The following is an 18,493-nucleotide window of genomic DNA, read 5'->3' on the forward strand; positions in this document are numbered from 1 at the left end:
CTGAGGGGAGCAAAGCTGGGCTGGCTCAGTGCTTGGGGATGTTTGACAGCGCTGGTGCAGGGCTTTAAAGCAGATTTTGGGCTCACCTTGGCTATGGGAGGAGGTTTTCCAGGCACTTCCAACACCAGCCCATCAGTCAGGTGGTGATCATCAGCTTTGGAGGAGATTTTTGGAGATTCATCTTCAGTTTTCCAAGAGATTTCTGGAGGTTTATTTTCAGCTGTGAGGGAGATTTTTGGAAATCTCTGTGATCTGGATGAGGAAGGTTCCCAAGGAGCAGAGTCAGAACTTTCATGCTGCAATCACAAGGAAAACCAGACTCAGACATTCCCAAAATTGCTGGGCACATCCAACAGCAGCCCATCACTCCAGTGATGAACCAAAATCCTCAGCTCTGGAGCTGATCTTCAGCTTTTGATGAGGTTTTTGGAGATTCTTTTTCAGTTTTAGAGAACTGAAGAGATTTAGAGATTTATCTGCAGCTTTGAAGGAGATTTTGGAAATCCACCTGTGATCTGGCTGAACCCAACCCTACACAGGGGAACAGGAAGGTTCCCAAGGAGCAGAGTCAGAACCTTGGTGCTGAAATCACAAGGAAAACCAGACTCAGACATTCCCAAAATTGCTGGGCACATCCAACACCAGGTGATCCATCCCATCCATCACTCAGGTGATGAACCAAAATCTTCAGATTTTGGAGGAGGTTTTTGGAGATTCTTTTCCAGATTTAGAGAACACTTACAGAGATTTATCTTCAGCTTTGAAGGAGATTTTGGAAATCCATCTGACTGTGACCTGGCTGAACCCAACCCTACACAGGGGAACAGGAAGGAGCAGAGATGGGCTGAAATCACATGGGAAGCCAGACTTAGGCACTCCCAAAATTGCTGGGCTCATCTCTCTGAAGAAAGATGGATGTGGGGTGTGCTGCCATCACTGCCCTGCCAGTGCTGAGCCCGTGGATGTCCTTTCTGAATTGGATTAAAATCTAGAACCATCACCATTAAATCATCCAAAACCCAACAGAAATATTTAGGAAAAGGGAATGTTCCAAGTGACCTCAGTGGGATTCAGGGAAATGGTTCTGAGCTGACAAGAATTCACAGGGTAACTCCTTTTTTAATAAAATGAAGGGGGCAGGGAGAGAACTATTCAGAATTAACAAAATTAATTTTTACCTACCCCAATGATCCCCACCTTCACTCCATCCATGTATATCTGTGCCCACTGAGTGAAAACAAACCCAATCCAATGGGAACAGCATGAACCAGAATTTGGGATTGTGTGAATAAATCACTGAGGTGGCAGCACTGGGGCAGCAGGGATTTATACCAGCTGAGGATCAGGCCCATGAAGTGGGAATAACTCCTTCTGCCCTGTGATTTATGCTCTCCAGTTATTGACTGCTCCAGAATAAGCCTCTGTTATAAACAATGGGCAGCAAAGAAAGGCAATTGTGCCTTAATGAGCCCATGGTTCAAAGCTCTGCCCGGCTACATTGACCCTTCTATAGATCAGAAAGTCTCCTTGATTTAATTACCTCACAGAACCCCAGACCAGACAGCTCCAAACCTCATTTGTGCCCCGATCTTGCTATTTTTTTTGATTTTGGTGCACTTTATAGTGATTTACAATTCAGCCAAGGGACTCTTCAGGCGGCCGAGGAGAATTGTTCAGAGGGGTTTGTGTGCAATTACATTTTTCTGAAGAAAAAGGGGGAAAAAAAAGCACATTTTGAAACTCAAACGTCTTGTCTCCTTTCCCAAGCACAAATAATAAGCATTTCTGCCTTTTTAAGTGTAAAGGACTAGAAGCTTCAAGGGTGGAATTAAGGGAATTTCAATCAGGGGCCTGACACTGCACACACTGGAAATGCTCCCATGTGGAAGTTCCCAATCCAGTCGTGCACGCAGCTTTCAGCAGATATTACAGGATTGTTCCACCAGGATTATCTCAGCTACCAGGGTATTTATTTTCCCCTTCCAATCTGCGGCACAGAGCAGTGGAAATAATCCAGTGTTCCCTTGCATTCACCAACGCCTTGTCCCTCCTGTCTCAGGATGAGATGAGCCTCAAAACATCCTCCAAAATTAATCCAGAATTAATCAAACGACCGAGATTACATCTTAATTTCTTCTGGAGCAGCGCTGAACTGCAAAGGTGCAGCAAACAGCCCTGGCTCCTCTCTGCTGCTTCCCTGGCACGTGGAATTCCATCTCCCACTGCAGGGAGGGATGGGAGATAAAATCACAGCTGGGAACCACAGAGCAGTTTGGGTTGGAAAGGACTTTAAATCCCATCCAGCCCCACCCCTGGGACGCCTTCCACAGTCTCCAAACCTGGCCTCGGTCATTGCAGGGATGGGGCAGCCACAGCTTCTGTGGAAGTTCTGCTGCAGGGAGCACCAGTGTTGGGCATGGATCCAAAATCCAGGTTCAAAAAGGGAGCAGGACAGGCTCTGCCAGGCTGGAGGCTGTGGCTGGGTTCAGTTGGGACCTTGCATCCTCCTGGCCCAGGACAGAGCAGCTCTGGCACCTCCAGCGCTGTCATTATGTCTGATATTTGGTGGTTGTGTTTCACCCTTCACATTCTTGTTTTGTGACACAATTGGATCACTAAAAGCGCCACATTATCCCCTTTCTTCCCCTCCCTCCCCCCTTGATTAGTAGAGACACTTATTACAGCTTTAATAAGGAGAAACAAGTTCCCTCTGTCCTTTCCCAGTCCTAAAAATACAAGAACGTTTTTTTTCCAGAGGAGCTGGTGAATGAGGTTTAAATGTTCAACCAGAATACATTAAAATGCTCTAAAATCCAGGAGAAAAAGGGAGCCCTGGTACCCAGAGGAAAGTGGGGTGCTTCAGCTGACTTACAGCACTGTAATTATTGGTGCTGTCAGAGCTTCAAATCTACATTATTTTTAGGCCCCCGTCCAATCCACAAAAAGATCTCTAAAATAATCGCAAAAAGACCTCACTTGAAGACTGTTTGTTTTGGAAAAATAGAAATCTTTGCTCCATTTCAGCATATTTCATCTTGGAGAGCAGTAATATTTTATTTGTGTTGAAAGAAGGCAGGGTCTTATTCAATATTAATAAATGGTTTACAGCACGGGTTAAAGTTCTTTTCTTATCCTGCCCTGCAACCCTGCCCAGGAGGCTCCACTCCTGGGGGAGAAGATGTTTCTGCTGAAGGGCCTTGAAATTAAAAATAAACAATATCCACAGGGTACAAATCTGCCCAAATCGAGATGTTTTCTGCTCAATATTCTGCGGCGTTTTGCACATTGGCGCTAATTAGTGGTGTCAGCTAATTAAGAGCAGAATGCTAATAGGACACCTGGCCAGGACAAAGGGGCCTGGCCCATTCCTGGTCCAGGCTCTTGGTTTGGAACCCTCTGAGCCTCAGACAGAGCCTGGGAGTTGTGCCAAAGTCACTCCGTGGCACCAAAGACTCAAAGTCCAACTGTCCGTGGTGAGAGACAGGAAAGGGGTGGAAAAGAGATACCAGGAGAGAAGGAAAAGGGAAAAACCAGATCCTAAATCAGGGAGATGCACTTGAATGGATAAGCTTTAAGGTCCATTTCAACCCAAAGGGAAAAACTGGATCCTAAATCAGGAGGATGAACTTGAATGGATGAACTTTAGGGTCTCTTCCACCCCAAAGGAAAACCAGATCCTAAATCAGGGAGATGCACTTGAATGGATAAGCTTTAAGGTCCATTTCAACCCAAAGGGAAAAACTGGATCCTAAATCAGGAGGATGAACTTGAATGGATGAACTTTAGGGTCTCTTCCACCCCAAAGGAAAACCAGATCCTAAATCAGGGAGATGCACTTGAATGGATAAGCTTTAAGGTCCATTTCAACCCAAAGGGAAAAACTGGATCCTAAATCAGGAGGATGAACTTGAATGGATGAACTTTAAGGTCTCTTCCACCCCAAAGGGAAAACCGGATCCTAAATCAGGAGAATGAACTTGAATGAATGAACTTTAAAGTCCATTTCAACCCAAATGGAAAAAAAATAGATCCTAAATCAAGGGGATGCACTTGAATGAATGAACTTTAAAGTCTATTTCAACCCAAATGGAAAAAAAATAGATCCTAAATCAAGGGGATGCACTTGAATGAATGAACTTTAAAGTCTATTTCAACCCAAATGGAAAAAAAATAGATCCTAAATCAAGGGGATGCACTTGAATGAATGAACTTTAAGGTCTCTTCCACCCCAAAGGGAAAACCGGATCCTAAATCAGGAGGATGAACTTTGATGGATGAGCTTTAAGGTCCCTTCCACCTCAAACCATTCCATGGCTCTGTGGGTTTCCCTGGGGAGGTTTGCAGCCTGCAGGTGACAGAAGTGATTGAATTTGGGATGCACAGACCCGAAAAAAAAAGCATTTTCTGCCTTCTTGGTGTTTTTCTTTGCTTTGTTCAGTGGAAGAAAGGGGAGAAGGGAAAATGTTTGAAGTCCTGGTGGCTGTGGCTGAGCTCTGGCACAACCCTTCATGCTGTCCTTGCCCCTCTGGCTCCCTGGCTTTGTGCAGAGCTGTCCCAGCAGCCCTGAGCCACCTTCAGGCCACCCCTGTGGCCTTGGGAGCTGCTCAGTCCTGCCCCCCAAACCCCAGGGCTGGGCTGGAGCTGGGTCCCACAGCACTGGGGGGATCTGCTGGCACCACCAGGGGTTTAGGAACCAAAACCCTGCAGGGCACAGAGCTCAGCTTGGACCTTCTGACCTCCCCTGACCACCAGGATGGTGCTAATTGTGGTCACCAAATTGTGACCATGGGGGTTTAGGAACCAAAACCCTGCAGGGCACAGAGCTCAGCTGTCACTGGAGTGGCTCTAAAACCCAACCAAAATCTGCTTTTTTGTACCACAAACGGGACAGAAGGAGCAAACCCCGTGGAGATGGGCACTATTGACCACGTGTCTGGGGTTTTTGATTAATTACAAATCAACAGGAGCCAGCAGAGTTTCATAAAACCAAATCAGCTTCAGTATTGTTGCTTTAAACATTACCCAGGCCCTGCTGCAGAACCCAGAGATGCTGAGGGCAGAAAGCTCCTTCCCCTCGATCTTTTACCTCAATTTTTATTTTTTCAAGTGCTGCTTTTCAGGGCTCCCAAGTGCTGGGGACTCCTCTGCAGGCAGCAGCTGAGCAGGGCTGTTTATTTATAAGAGTCAACCAGAGCCACACAAAAGGTTATGGCCACGGGCCAAATGTCTTTGACATCATAGCCTGTCATTAATGGCATAAATCCTCCGTGATTTCATTTCCCAAATGAGCCAACCAGCATCTCTCCCAGATCATTTCAAAGGGAAAAAAAGTCTAAACATTTACCTTCAAACCCCAAACAGATCGTATCGTTCCATTCTGCCTGCCCCATGTTAAATATATTCTCTTGCACATGGCATTTTTATGGCAGGTTGTGACCACTCCTGGAGCTCGTTTCAGAAGGAGATAGGCTCAGAAAGAGAAATTTTCTCATTGTTCCCTAAGGGCAAAAACAAAAAAAATGACATTTCATTCAACAAAACCTTTTCCAACCACTGCACTTTGCTGTTATAATGTGTTTTTGTCCCCTAGTTCTCTGTCTGGAGGAGAGAAATATTTAAAAGCTTGTTCTCTGTGCCACAACCTCTTCAGTGTAAGAATATTTAATGTGGAGAGGCTGGAAAAGTTTTCCTTCACACCATTTTCGTTCCATTTTTCCCATCATAATATGCACATTATTGTGATATTATCATATTATTATATATTGTGTTATTTTTATAGTATTATCATATTATTTATGGTGGAGAAAAATCGTGAGGTTATGTAAAAAACATTAGGAAATCACTCTGAGCATGAAAGGTCTGAATACACCTATAATACCTGAATATTTTAATTTAAATCCTTTGGGATTTTAATTCTTCCTCACTTTCTGCTCGATAAAAAGCCAGGTGGAAAATATTTGATAATAATATCAGATCGTTTTTGACCAGTCATTGCTTTTTACTGAACTGGGCCTATAATGCCCAGGAAAACTTTTCCAAACCAGGGCTGCCACTAAACCTGGTGGGATAAACCAGGAATTCTACACTTGAATGCAAAAGCAGACAGTCAGAGGGTTGGGATTACCCTCACTTTTTGGAATATTTGCTGAAATGGCTCCAGATTGGCCCATTTGAGATGAAAAGAGGCTGACAGGACTCGTGCCCCCAGGGGCAAATGTCCATAAAATCAGGGAAGCTCCCACTTATCAGCTGCCCTGCCAGGAGAAGTTGATTATCTGCAATTGCAGATCCCAAGAAGGTGAATTTAGGCTCAGCCCAAGCCCAGGTCTGGTTTCAGGGGCACCATTAGAGGTGATTTGGTGCCAGCTCCTGGAGCTGCCTTTGCTCAGCCCCTGGAGGGCTCTGGGTCCTGGGGAAAGGAATGCCATGGAGCATCCACAGTGCCAAGGAGGATCCCCAGGCTGAGAGGATGAGTGTGGATTTTCCCAGGGCAGGAAAGAACCCTCAGGGGCTCGAGAGAGAGAAGCAAAGTCCCCCCCAGCCTCTGCTGAGAGGAGAAAGGACAGAGCAGGGGCTGGACAGGACAGCACAAAGGTCCCCTCTGGGCCACCACCCCTGCCTCCACCCCACCTCCACCCCACACCACCAAAGAACAGCAGAAGGACCTCCAGCATACCTGAGGAAATAAAAATTGGCCGTTTCCCCCTTTCTCTTGGAGTTTTGGAGCGGGCTGGGATCTCAGGAGGCATCGGCGAGCGAGCGCTGCCGACAGCAGGGCTGTGTCAGAGCTCTCCTGCCAGAGCCAGAGTGAAAATATCCCTGCAAAGCACCAGTAGCTTCATTCTTATGACTAACACATCCCAAAGGTGCCATAACATGCAGGGAGGCAGGGAATTCTGGGGTGCTGGAAGGAGTACAGCGAGGGGAGGAGCTGCAGGCCAGAGGTTCTGAGCAAAGCCAGCGAGTTCTTTTTTTTCCACCATTTATCATCCTACTTTTACTCGGCTCCTCTGAGTGCGCCGATGAAAAGTCCCACAACTCCAGCACGGGCTGAGCCAGCCAAGAAAAAGAAAAGCCGCCTGCTCTGCTTCCCCAGGGCACAGATTGTGGCTGTTTGTTAATGGGTTTTGATGCGTGCAGGAGACAAATTTCAAGGAAGGAATGTGGCCATCTCCTATCAGAGACAGGATCTGCCCTGCTGGAACTGAGTGTGTCTCGGGCTTGGGGTGGAACGTGGGTGGTTTTTGGCACAAATCTCACCGTGCAGGGCTCCTTTCTGGGCAGCTCGTGGGCTCTCACAGCGCCGCTGGAAATAGTCACAGAATGGTTTGGGTTGGAAGGGACATGAAAGGTGAGCTTGTTTCACCTCCTGCCATGGCTGCAGCAGTTCCTTCCACTGTCCCAGGGTGTCCCAAGCCCTGTCCAGCCTGGCCTTGGGCACTGACAGGGATCCAGGGTGGGCACCCTGTGCCAGGGCCTGCCCACCCTCCCAGGGAACAACTCCTGCCCAATCTCCCACAGTGGAAGGCATTCCCTGTGTCCTGTCATCCCCCAGTCCCTCTCCAGCTCTCCTGGATCCCCTTTAGGCCCTGGAATGCTGCAATAAAATCACCCAGGAGCATTTTCCAGGCTGAGCAATTCCAACTCTCAGCCCTTCCTCACAGGAGAGGTTCTCCATCCCTCTGGTCACCTTTGTGCCTGCTCTGGACTCTCTCCATGTCCCTCCTGAGCTGGGGGCAGAGCAGCAGGAGGCAGATCCCAAATGCTCGGGTCACAGACATTCCCTTGGATCATGAGCTGGGTGTCAGCAAAACTCCACCAGCCTTCAGAGTAGATAAAGTCACCTGTGAAAATGCTGGGCAGGCTCTCCTTGAGCACCCACCACCATCCAAACCAATCCAGTGACATGAAAATATCCTCGGAAGGAAACCTGCCAGCCTCGGAGAGTGTGAGGCTTTCAAGCACCACCTAATTAATTACACCTCAAACATATGCAAATGGTTTTAATGTGTACCAAAACACATTAAAACCATTTTTTGTGTAACTTTAATGTGTAACTTGTTGTGTCCAAGTGTGAAAACACAGGACACAACAGGAGTGTTTTACTCTTTCTGGAGCAGTGCCATTGATGGTGATGCCTGAAATTTTAGCTTTTAGCAAAAACTTTTTTTTGTTTGTTTTTGTTTTTGTATTTTTCAGCTGTTTTAGCTTTTAGCTAAAACTTCTTAGCTAAAACTTTTTTTTTTTGTTTTTGTTTTTGTATTTTTCAGCTCCTGTGCTGCATCAGTGCAGGGCTCTGAGCTCCACACAGAGGGTCAGCAAGCTCTCCTCACAGTTTGAGCAGGCAGAACAATCCAGGCCTGAGACCCAAGGACCTCAGACCCCAAAAAACATAAACAAAAATATAAACAAACTGGGGAAATGTGACTTCATTACCTGAAGCTGTAACTGGACAATTGACCCCTGATATGCAAATAGACCAAACTCATACCTGCCCCAAAAACTCATGACCATCGTCCATCTTGGGTTAATTGGGACAATTAACCCCTGATATGCAAATAGACCAAACTTAGCCCCAAAAACTCATGACCATCATCCATCTTGGGTAAATTGGACAATTAATCCCTGATAGGCAAATATATCAAACTTATCTCTGCCCCAAAAACTGGTGACCATCATCCATCTTGGGTTAATTGGGACAATTAACCCCTGATAGGCAAATATATCAACCTTATCTCTGCCCCAAAAACTGGTGACCATCATCCATCTTGGGTAAATTGGACAATTAACCCCTGATATGCAAATAGACCAAGCTGATATCTGCCCCAAAAACACACAACCATCATCCATCCTGCGTGTAGCCTCTGTGCGGGAAATGAATTTATAGAAAATACTCAAAACCTCTCAGATTCTCAAATTCTCACCTCTGCGAGGCTTTGCACTGCCCAAGGTGTAGTTCCTGGAGACCTTTAATAAAACCCCACTTTATTCTCTAACTCTGCCCAGCCTCTGTCGGAGGTGCCCCTCCAAGGCATCAGTGGGGTGGCACAGCAGCAGCACGGCACGATTCCTGCAGAGGACACAAAGGAGGGACCAGACCAGCCAGTGCTGCTCCCATCTCCTGTTCCCTGCTCTCTGCCAGTGGTTCCATTCGTGGCTGATGAGAGCACAGCCCTGAGCAGGAGGATGGCTCCCTGGGAAGGCCACTGGGGATGAAAGAGCTCTCATTATCCCCACAGAGCTGCGCCTGTGCCTCAGCCAGAGCTGTCACAACATGCTGAGCTCCAGGGATTCCTGGGGGAGCTGGGCTGACACAGCTCCTTCTGATCTGCATGGATTCATGAATCTCACACAGTCTTTTTGTCCAGAGGTTCTGAAGATGTTTAGTCAGTGCATACCTGGAGTTAATTTGACAGAAAATGTGTCAGAGACAATGCCAGGGGACAGGTGATGCCTTTTGGGCCACCTAAAAACAGAGGACACTGGACATGGAGTTTAGAGTTACACACTGAAGAATTACAAGATTACAAATAGATGAAAAAATATAAAAAGCAGAACCCTGAGGCATGAGGGATGACCTGGACAATGGCACCGAGCTGCCCCTGTCCCTGCAGGGCCCAGGGGTGACAGCAGTGCTGGGCAAGGCCACGGTTCCAAGGAGGTGCAGGGGAAGCTCTGCAGGACATATTGGGGGTAAATCTTCCAATTACAGCTTCAGGAAGTCATTTACCCCAGGTTTGCTGCCCCCAACTCACTTTTGTTTCCATCTCAGGGCCTGAGGCACTGAGGTGTCCTTGGTTGCCAGGCCTGGAGAGGAATTGTTGTGTCTGCCCAAAATGGGAAAGCAGCAGCTCCCACTGGACATGGAGTTTAGTTATACACTGAAGAACTGCAGGGTTACAAATACATGAAAAATATAAAATTCAAAACCCTGAGGCATCACAGGCCCTGCAATCCTGGCAGCCCTGACCTGTTAAACACCCAGGGCGGAGGCTGCAGCAGGATTTCATCCCAGCACTTAATGAGCCAGCAATAAATGCCAGCACGCTCCAACTGTGTGGAAATGTTACAGCTCTGAAGGTAAATAGCAGAGCCAGCAGGGTCCTGAGATCACAGCCTGCTGTCCCTGCCAGGAGGGAGGGTGAGAAGGGCACAAATGAGTTCCAGCGAGCACTGGGAGAAGGCCCTGGAGAATTGAGATAAATGCTCTAACAGAGCTCCAGTATTGGCTCTAATTAGGATAAATCAGGGCTTCCCTAATTGCTTTTAATCCTTTGGTGTCTTGCTGACAGGAGTGACCATGGCCAGAACGTGGAGAAGAGGATCCACATCCTCTGTGTCCCACTGGCACTCCCAGAGCCCCATTCCCACCTGGATCAGAGCTGGGATGGGCCAGGAACAAAAGGAAAAAGGAGCCCAAGGACCCTGTGAGCCCCAAGAGCCCAAATCTGCACCAGCACAGCCTCTGAGGGCAAAACTCGTGACATTCTGCCCTCTGCCATGGAATTATTCGCTTCCCCTCTCCAGCTGTGCCACTGCTTCCCCCAAATCCTGCAGACGGGGGTCCTTCAAATTGTAATTTTGAAATGCAGAGTGTGAATTTGAGCTGCACCATGCTTCTGTTCACTTTATTTTTCCTTTAAAGCTTTTCTTCCCTTTTTTGTTTTCCAATCAGCTGAGGGGTTTTTATTAGAGCACAGGCATCTCTTGCCAGACTCTCCTGCAGAAGGCAGGATGGGATTCCCTCTGTTTCCATCCCAGAGGAATCCTGAATCACCTGCAGCAACCAAAGCTCTCTTGCTTTAGGTGTAAACAGAGAAAAATAACAACTTTTGATCCGCTTCCACCTTTCCAGCAGAAGTGAAGGCAGTGCAAGTATCAAAAAGGGGAAAAGGAGGGGGAAAAAAAGCAAATTCTGGGCTGTCTTGGATTCTGTGAGTGCATGGGAAGGACCCCACAGAAATCCAGGAACTTTTCTCAGAGGTGACATTCACCCTCCCAGATCCAACAGCCACTGCCCCAACTTTCAGAACATTAAAAGGCTTCAAAAAAGAGCAGAGTAAAGAGACAGAGGCTTCCAAAAAGAGCAGAGAAATAACCCAGAGTTATTCCTCTGGATAACCTCCGTGCCCTGGGGTGAGATGCAGCCCTGCCATAAAGATCCCACTCTGCTCAGCCACAGAAATCCATCCTTTCCTATTCCCCATCAATTAAACTCTGCTAATTAGCTGAGGGGAAGGATCGTGGAGTTGGTGAGTCCTGGGCAGCAGCAGCAGCAGCCAGGTTTGTCTCAATGCTCAATAATCAGGAGGTTTCTGAGGTGGTGACCTCAAGGTGCTCTGGTTTGGTGTGTTCTTTATTTAGTGCCTCTTCTGCCAGTTCTGTCAAACGGGGTAGAAAAGGGAAAGCAGTGAAAATTATAAAAAAGTCAGAAATAAAATTATAGAAAAGTCAAGACTAAAATTAAATGGGAGTCAAGACTAAAATTATAGAAAAGCCAAGACTAAAATTAAATGGAAGTCAAGACTAAAATTATAGAAAAGTCAAGAATAAAATGATAGAAAATAATATAAAAATTATTAAATTTTTAAAAAATTCTTTGCAAGTATTCAAAATATGTATTTTTTCCTCCTTCCAAACTTTTCACTAAAACACAGATTATAATCCAACACCACATTTTCAGCTTGTTTGGGTATGTAAATCCAGGGTGGCACACAAAAACAAATGCAGCTTGGAGTTTTGGGTGGGCAGGACAAACACACCTGTTTCAGCAATTAATGCATTTTACATTATCCTTTAAAACTAAAAATGCTGTCCTTGCCTTTCCTCTTCCCTACTGGCTTGGATTTCAACCCACAACGGGTTTTATTTTAAAAAATTTCCACTGAGGCTTGTGGAAATTGATATATCATTGAATATATTGAATATATCATTGTACAAATGATATATTCATTAAATTGTGACATCCCTGCTGAATCCCTCTGCTTGGGAAGCTGTGTCAGGATGGGGTTGGATCCTCTCCTCCTTCCACCTCCCAGCGGCAACAGATTTCAGGATACCTCAGGAATTGTCATCTAAATGAAATTTTAGGTCTCATCTGACCAAACCTGGCCTAATTCTGGTTATTCCTTGTAGCAGGAATAACCAGGTTTAATAAACCAGCCTAATTCATATTTAATAAACCAGCCTAATTCTGGTTACTCCTTGTGGCAGGAATAACCAGGTTTAATAAACCAGCCTAATTCATATTAAAAAACCTGGCCTAATTCTGGTTATTCCTTGTAGCAGGAATAACCAGGTTTAATAAACCAGCCTAATTCATATTTAATAAACCAGCCTAATTCTGGTTATTCCTTGTAGCAGGAGTAACCAGGTTTAATAAACCCGCCTAATTCATATTTAATAACCCAGCCTAATTCTGGTTATTCCTTGTAGCAGGAGTAACCAGGTTTAATAAACCCGCCTAATTCATATTTAATAACCCAGCCTAATTCTGGTTATTCCTTGTAGCAGGAGTAACCAGGTTTAATAAACCTGTCCTAATTCTGGTTTGTCCAGTGTCATTGGAGAGGTGGCACTGTGACCCTCCAATCCACTGTCAGTCTTGGAAATCTATAAATGTTGGAGTCAGAAAAGAAATAATTCCCTTTCTTTCACCTTGAGAACAGCAGTGTGTGCACATCTTTGTGTCCCACAGTGACAGGAGAGGGTGCTCATGATTTAGGGAAGGGCCCGGGAGTGGTCCCCAGCCTGTCCCTGAGGGAATGCAGGGCAGGGCACTGAGCAGCTGTGCCCCACGATGCCTTTAGCAGCAGGGAGAAGAAGCAGATGCAAGCAGTGGCAGCTAATCTGTGCCTCTAAATCCAGCCCTGTAATTATGATGATAAGCTTTCCATTGGATTCAAAAAGTAAATTTGAATGTATAAATAGAGTCCTGCTCAGCGGGGTCAGGGCTCCAGCCCAGGCGTGGATAAATGGCATTACAGGCTGATAAAAGGGTTGGAAATCAGCAGAGGGGTCAGAGCTGCGCTGAAATGTTCCCCTCAGCTGGGGCAGCAGTGTTTGATCCCTGCTGGATCAAGCTTGGCAGCTGAGTCATGGTTGTGCTGATGCCTCAGGTTTTGGCTTTTCTGTTTTTCTGAAAAAATTTTTCAGGTTCTGTGCTGCTTCAGTGTGTGGCTCTGGGTTCACATCAGGGGATGCTGAGCTCTGTGCACAGAGCAGGGAGACAAAACAATTCCTGCTCCAGCTGGGCACCAAGGACAAATGATCCAAATCTCAGCCCAGGAGCACAAACACCGTGGGCTGGAGAGAGAAAAACAAGCAGGGTGGGACTGGATGGGCTAAAGCTGGAATGGGACAATGAACTGCAAGATGCGACCTCATCACTCTGCACAGCTCCTGAAAGGTGCCTGTGCTCAGCTGGGGCTGGGCTCTTTCTCCAGCAGCACTGACACAACCAGAGCACACAGCCTCGAGCTGCACCAAGGGAAATACAGGCTGGATAGCAGGGAAAAGTGTTTTACACAAAGGGTGATAAAGTTCTGGAATGTTCTGCCCGGGGAGGTGGTGGAGTCCCCATCCCTGGGTGTGTTTAACAAAGCCTGGATGTGGCACTGGGGGCCAGGGTTTGGGTGAGGGGCTGGGGCTGGGCTGGACTCGATGGTCTGGGAGGTCTCTGACAACCTTTGTGAGTTCTGTGAAATGGAGCAGAACTGATCAAAGTGAGAGACCCCGTGCCCGGTCGTGCATTTTGGAACCATTTTGGTTCATCTTGGGTCCATCTTGAGTTCATTTTGTGACCATTTTGGGTTCCCCTGGGCTGCAGCCCTGGCTGGGCTCTTTGCTGCCCAAGGTGGATCCATTGAGATCCTTTTAATAAATCCCTGCTTTATTCTTTAGCTCTGTCCAGCCTCTGCTCCAGCTCACCCTTCTCAAGGCATCAGTGCAGCCTCAATATCTGCCCTGGAGGCCACACAAATCAGGATTTCACAGCTCCTTGTGGCTCCCGGAGGCTGTGCTGTCCCTGTGCTGGCGACACAGCGCTCAGGGAAATGAGGGATGCAGATCACACCCGGCCTCTTTGGAGCTGAGCGTTTCAATAAGGAGATGTTCCAGGCAGACATGAAACACGGGGATTTCAAGATGACTTTCCTGCTTAATTTTTTAATCCCTTGCTGATGCTCTGGGTGCTTTCATCCCTCCCCCCTTCCCCGCTTTGGAGCTTTTCTTCCATTTCCACTCGGAGCAAGGAATGACCTGGGGCTCTGCAGTCCCAGCTGTGACCCCAAGAAAGCTCCTGGGGCAGATTTTCCCTGTCCAAGTCTCGTTTGTGTTCTCCCCTGGGAAATAGCGATGGGATCACCTTTCCCCCTGCCTTTTGTCGAGGCAGAGAACGAGCTGTCTGTTCCACAAGAGCTCCAGACAATGCCTGTGCTCAGACAACCATAAACACAGCTCAATATCCCCCTGCAGACCCATCTCCCTCCTCCTTTACACACGGGCTGCACACACCGAGCTCATCCTCAAATTTTTCTTTTTTTTTTCATTTTTTTAATTATTTATTTAGAAATAATAAAATAAGACATAATATATAAAAATCTGTACAATCCACAATTTGTGCAGTACATTAGGAAGACTTCGATACAAAAAGGCTGCAAACAGGAAAATAGTCATGGACAACTGTCAGATGCCGAGATTGTTCGTCTCACAAGAGCTGCAGGCCAAAAAAAAAAGGTCCTTACAAAATCAGCTTCTGATGGGCTCTGGGGTGGTAACTATGCAGCACCTTCTACTCCACAATGTGGTGAGCAGCCAGAATTAAAAGACATTACAGTACTTCTCAGTTTTACCTTGTGTAATCCACCATGACAAAGAAAAACTAAGAGAACAAATTAAATATGTGAACCCTTTGTCTTTTTCCGGGGGCTTCCCCTAACACAGGAGTGTTTTCACTCCTGTGAAATTCGATTAATTAAAGCCAGCTAATGAGGGAGGATTCCTACCCTGGCCACTTAACCCAGGAGAACTCGCACGGAAGAGACGGAGGGAGGGAGGGGAGCGTCCCCAGCCACCTCTGCTCCTGTCACTGTACACAGAATTATGGGTCAGACAATGTGTCTCATTCAAGTATTTTCAGGGAAGGGCAGAAATAACATATTCCCCCCCAGCCCCTAAGCAAAAGACAGGATAAAAGCTTCCGTGTGAGCCGGGTGAGCCAATTGATCCTGGATAAAGAGGCTGAACCGAGGCCTGGGGGAGGCTGTGGGTAGAGCTCCGGCAGTTCAGAGTTTAAAACGTTAAGATTTAAAATATAAGGTTTAAAATGTAAGGTTTTAAAATGCAAAGTTTAAGGTTTGAAGTTCAAGGTTTAAAGTTCAAGGTTTAAAGTCAGCCTAAGCTTGGCCCACGATCAACGGGAGCTGAAGGAAAGCTGTCGGTCACTGTTCAGTCCTTAAAAATAACATTTTTTTTCAATTATTACTCCAATTTGCTGGTGAGAAAGCCAAAATTGATGGGGAAAAAGGGAAAAGGGACCACTTGCAGGGCTCTTCCCAGCAGCTTCCCAGAGGCCAGGGCTGAAACGTGGAATTCCCTGGGCAAAGACAAAGGGCTGGGAAAGCAAGAACAAGCAGAGATTAGCAATGGATTACACCTGCACACCCCCTCCACACGGCTCTGGGAGCTCTGCAAAAACGCCAGTAACTAGAACGTGTTCTCAAATGAGAAGTCCATGCTTAAAAAATAAATAAAGAGAAGTTCAGAGCATTAGGAATCCTATAAGGCTTGCAAGTAATTTGCTAAAAATCATGCTAACCTGTAGCATCTAGTCCTAGTGAGCCAAGACTGCTGAGCTGAATTGATACTTTTTTTCTTTTTTGTGGCCTTTTCGTTGTCTTCTCCTTGTCCTCCTTTACAGACTTCTATTTACATTTGGCTTTAAATATGAAAATACTTGATAAACTTTATAAAATGTACAATTTTTAAAAATATTTCTGAAAAACCGACTTGAAAAACAAAACGAAACAAACAAACAAGAAAGAAGAAAAAGAAAAAAAAGAAAAAAAAAAGAAAACAAACAAACCCAAAACCTCTGCACCAGAAATGTTAAAGGGGAGGGGATTTTTTGTTTTTAAACTCTCTGGATTTCTTGTGTGTCAAAGAAATGAGACAAATCCTGCATTTTCCATCCCCTCCCATCTCTCATCCCTCTCTCAAATATCTCAAGTATCATTTAGTGGGAGCGCTGTGCACCTGGGGGATGCTGATGCGACACCAGGTCCCCTTTCTGCTGCTCAGCCTCCCCTTCCCCGCTGTGTTCTCGTGCCCTCTCTGTGTCACTGAATACTCTTTGGTTTGGTTTTTCTCCTTTTGCAGGAACATCACCCTTAGCAGCACTAGCAGCGCCCCGTTGTCTCCACCACTGACCCAGAAACTGCAACCAGACCGCTTTTAAACGCCCACCCTTCCCTTCCTTTTCCATCCTCCCACCCCAGAAACAGCCTAACAGGACTTGCACTTCATCCTCTGCCCTCTCCAGGAGCCAAATCTGTGTTTACACCATGGAATTCCCCCAGTTTCCAACCCTGCAGACAGCATCTTATCAGAAACCAGTTCATTGCAGGCATTTCTTCCAGGCAGGGCTGCCAGGGGCCAGAGGCCTTCACAGAAATCCGCGTGCAGAAGACACCAGACCTAGAACAAGCTGTTTTTTAATGGCATACAGTGATCCAATACTGCAAGAGTCATCTGGGATTGCCATCCCCACCGCCCCCACGAGCAGGGGCCAAGCACAGCTTTGCTGTCTCCTTGAGCTTAGAGGCACAGAGAATTTAAAGCCTTCTGGGTGAAGGAGCCAAAACACCACCAGAGCTTTGCTGAAGGTGACAAAATCTGCTTGGTGACGAGCGATGGGTGTCACCCGCTGAGCTGGGTGATGCTGGGGAGGGAGGCAGGAGATGGAGCTCCCTTTGCAGCCTCGTGCCCCCCAAAGAATCCCTCTCTCTCCACCAGATGGAAATCCACCTCCCTCACAGCCCTGCCCTGCTGAAGAGAAGCATTTTGCACAAAAAACATCCCTCTGCCACTCCTGAGTGCTGTGCTGCCAAGGCCCTTTCCTCCTCTTCCTTCCTCCTCAAAAAACTCTTCTGGGGGCTTCTCAGCTGCTTGGCTCATCCATGGCCCAGCTCCAGCAGCCTCTGGCATCAGCCAGCAGCTCCACAACGTGTCCATGGCACAATTTCAGGAAAGCTCCTCTGCTCAGAGCTGGGGAGGCCGGGGAGGACACGCAGACGATGCCGGTTTGCTTCCCCCAACTGAGTTTTTTCTCCTACAAGAACGGAGGGATTTTACTCCCCCCACAGAAGAACAGGGGGAAAGAGGAGGAGGCCCAGCTTGCTTTAGATCCGAGCCTTAAGCCTTTAGAATAAGGTGCAAAATAAAGGTCTCAAAAAGAAAAGTAAAAAAAAAAAAAAAGAAAAAAGTCAAAACCAAAAAAGTGTCTGAGGTTTGATTTTTTTGTTGTTGTTGTTGTTGTTTAAAGCAGCCTGTTCCTTTTTTTTTTTTTTGCTTTTTTTAAAATAAACTCCACTGTGCAAAACTGTGCATTTTCTTTGGTATCCACTTAGGTAGTTTGAACTTAGTACTTTTTCCTATGTATACATATCTTTTGTCTCGTTTTTCCTTTAGACAGAGAATTAAATTCTCCCCCCAAAAAAATCATAATTTTGCTGGAGGCTACTGATTGGCCTGATATTACATAATGCCCCTTATGTAATTGGAAAGAGAGAAATTGATTCTAGCTATCAACTACTGGCCTCAAAAGGAGTTTAAACTTTCTGGCAACATTGGCCTCTCTGAACTGATCATGAGCTTTTCAACCCAAAAAGTTCAACACTGACTTTTTTTTTTTTTCTTTTTAAATTACACAAGAGAAAATAAAAACTACACTGCAACAAAAATAACCATTTGTGTTCATGTAGTTAGCAGCAGCTTTTTAAAAAATAATTATAATAATAATAATAAGGCAGATTCTTGCCTTTGTTATGCCATTAAAAACATTCTTGTTCCCTAGAGAGAAGCATTCTGGAAAAAGTTGAAAACAAAAAATAATAATAACCCAACCAAAGCTTGCCTGCAAGTTCAAGTTTTGTAAAAAAATATATACATAATTTATTCTACAACATATGTGCCTTCTGTTCATACTTAGACATGTTTAGTGCTTTGTGTTTAGAGTTCATTTCCTGTCGTCCCTCCTCTGAGGACAGCCCTAAAACCAGCCTGGGTTCCTCGGGTCTGCTGCCTTCACACCACTCTTCCACAGTACCGTTGTCTGCAAACTCTTCTGGGCCAGCTTCTCAGGTCAAGGAGCCCTTGCCCGACGGACACGGTGGGCGTTTGTCCTTCCAGCCCCGCGGCAGAGGCAGAGCCCGCCAGTCATATCTCCGACTCCCGCCGCAGCGGCCGCGGCTCCAGGGGCACCCCCGCCCGGGTG

The 18,493-nt window shown here is 46.4% G+C and overlaps 1 protein-coding gene and 1 long non-coding RNA gene across 2 annotated transcripts in view; both read right to left on the reverse strand.

Moving 5' to 3' along the window:
• Nucleotides 1-209: 209 nt before the first annotated feature.
• LOC115948736 lies at nt 210-6,737 on the reverse strand. Its single transcript, XR_004082521.1, has 3 exons — nt 6,677-6,737; nt 5,345-5,498; nt 210-296 (listed from the first exon to the last, which is right to left on the reverse strand). It is a non-coding gene; the product is annotated as an uncharacterized LOC115948736 (long non-coding RNA).
• A 7,799-nt stretch (nt 6,738-14,536) lies between these two features.
• The window catches only part of KCNJ2 (potassium inwardly rectifying channel subfamily J member 2), a 5,419-nt gene continuing 1,462 nt past the window's right edge, over nt 14,537-18,493 (reverse strand). Inside the window, exon 2 of the mRNA XM_005428668.2 lies at nt 14,537-18,447. Coding sequence (XP_005428725.1) covers nt 18,436-18,447 — 12 coding nt within the window. The 3' untranslated portion in view covers nt 14,537-18,435. The remainder of the gene's footprint in view (nt 18,448-18,493) is intronic.

This window comes from Geospiza fortis, unplaced genomic scaffold (assembly GCF_000277835.1).
Source record: "Geospiza fortis unplaced genomic scaffold, GeoFor_1.0 scaffold153, whole genome shotgun sequence".
Classification (NCBI taxonomy): domain Eukaryota; kingdom Metazoa; phylum Chordata; class Aves; order Passeriformes; family Thraupidae; genus Geospiza; species Geospiza fortis.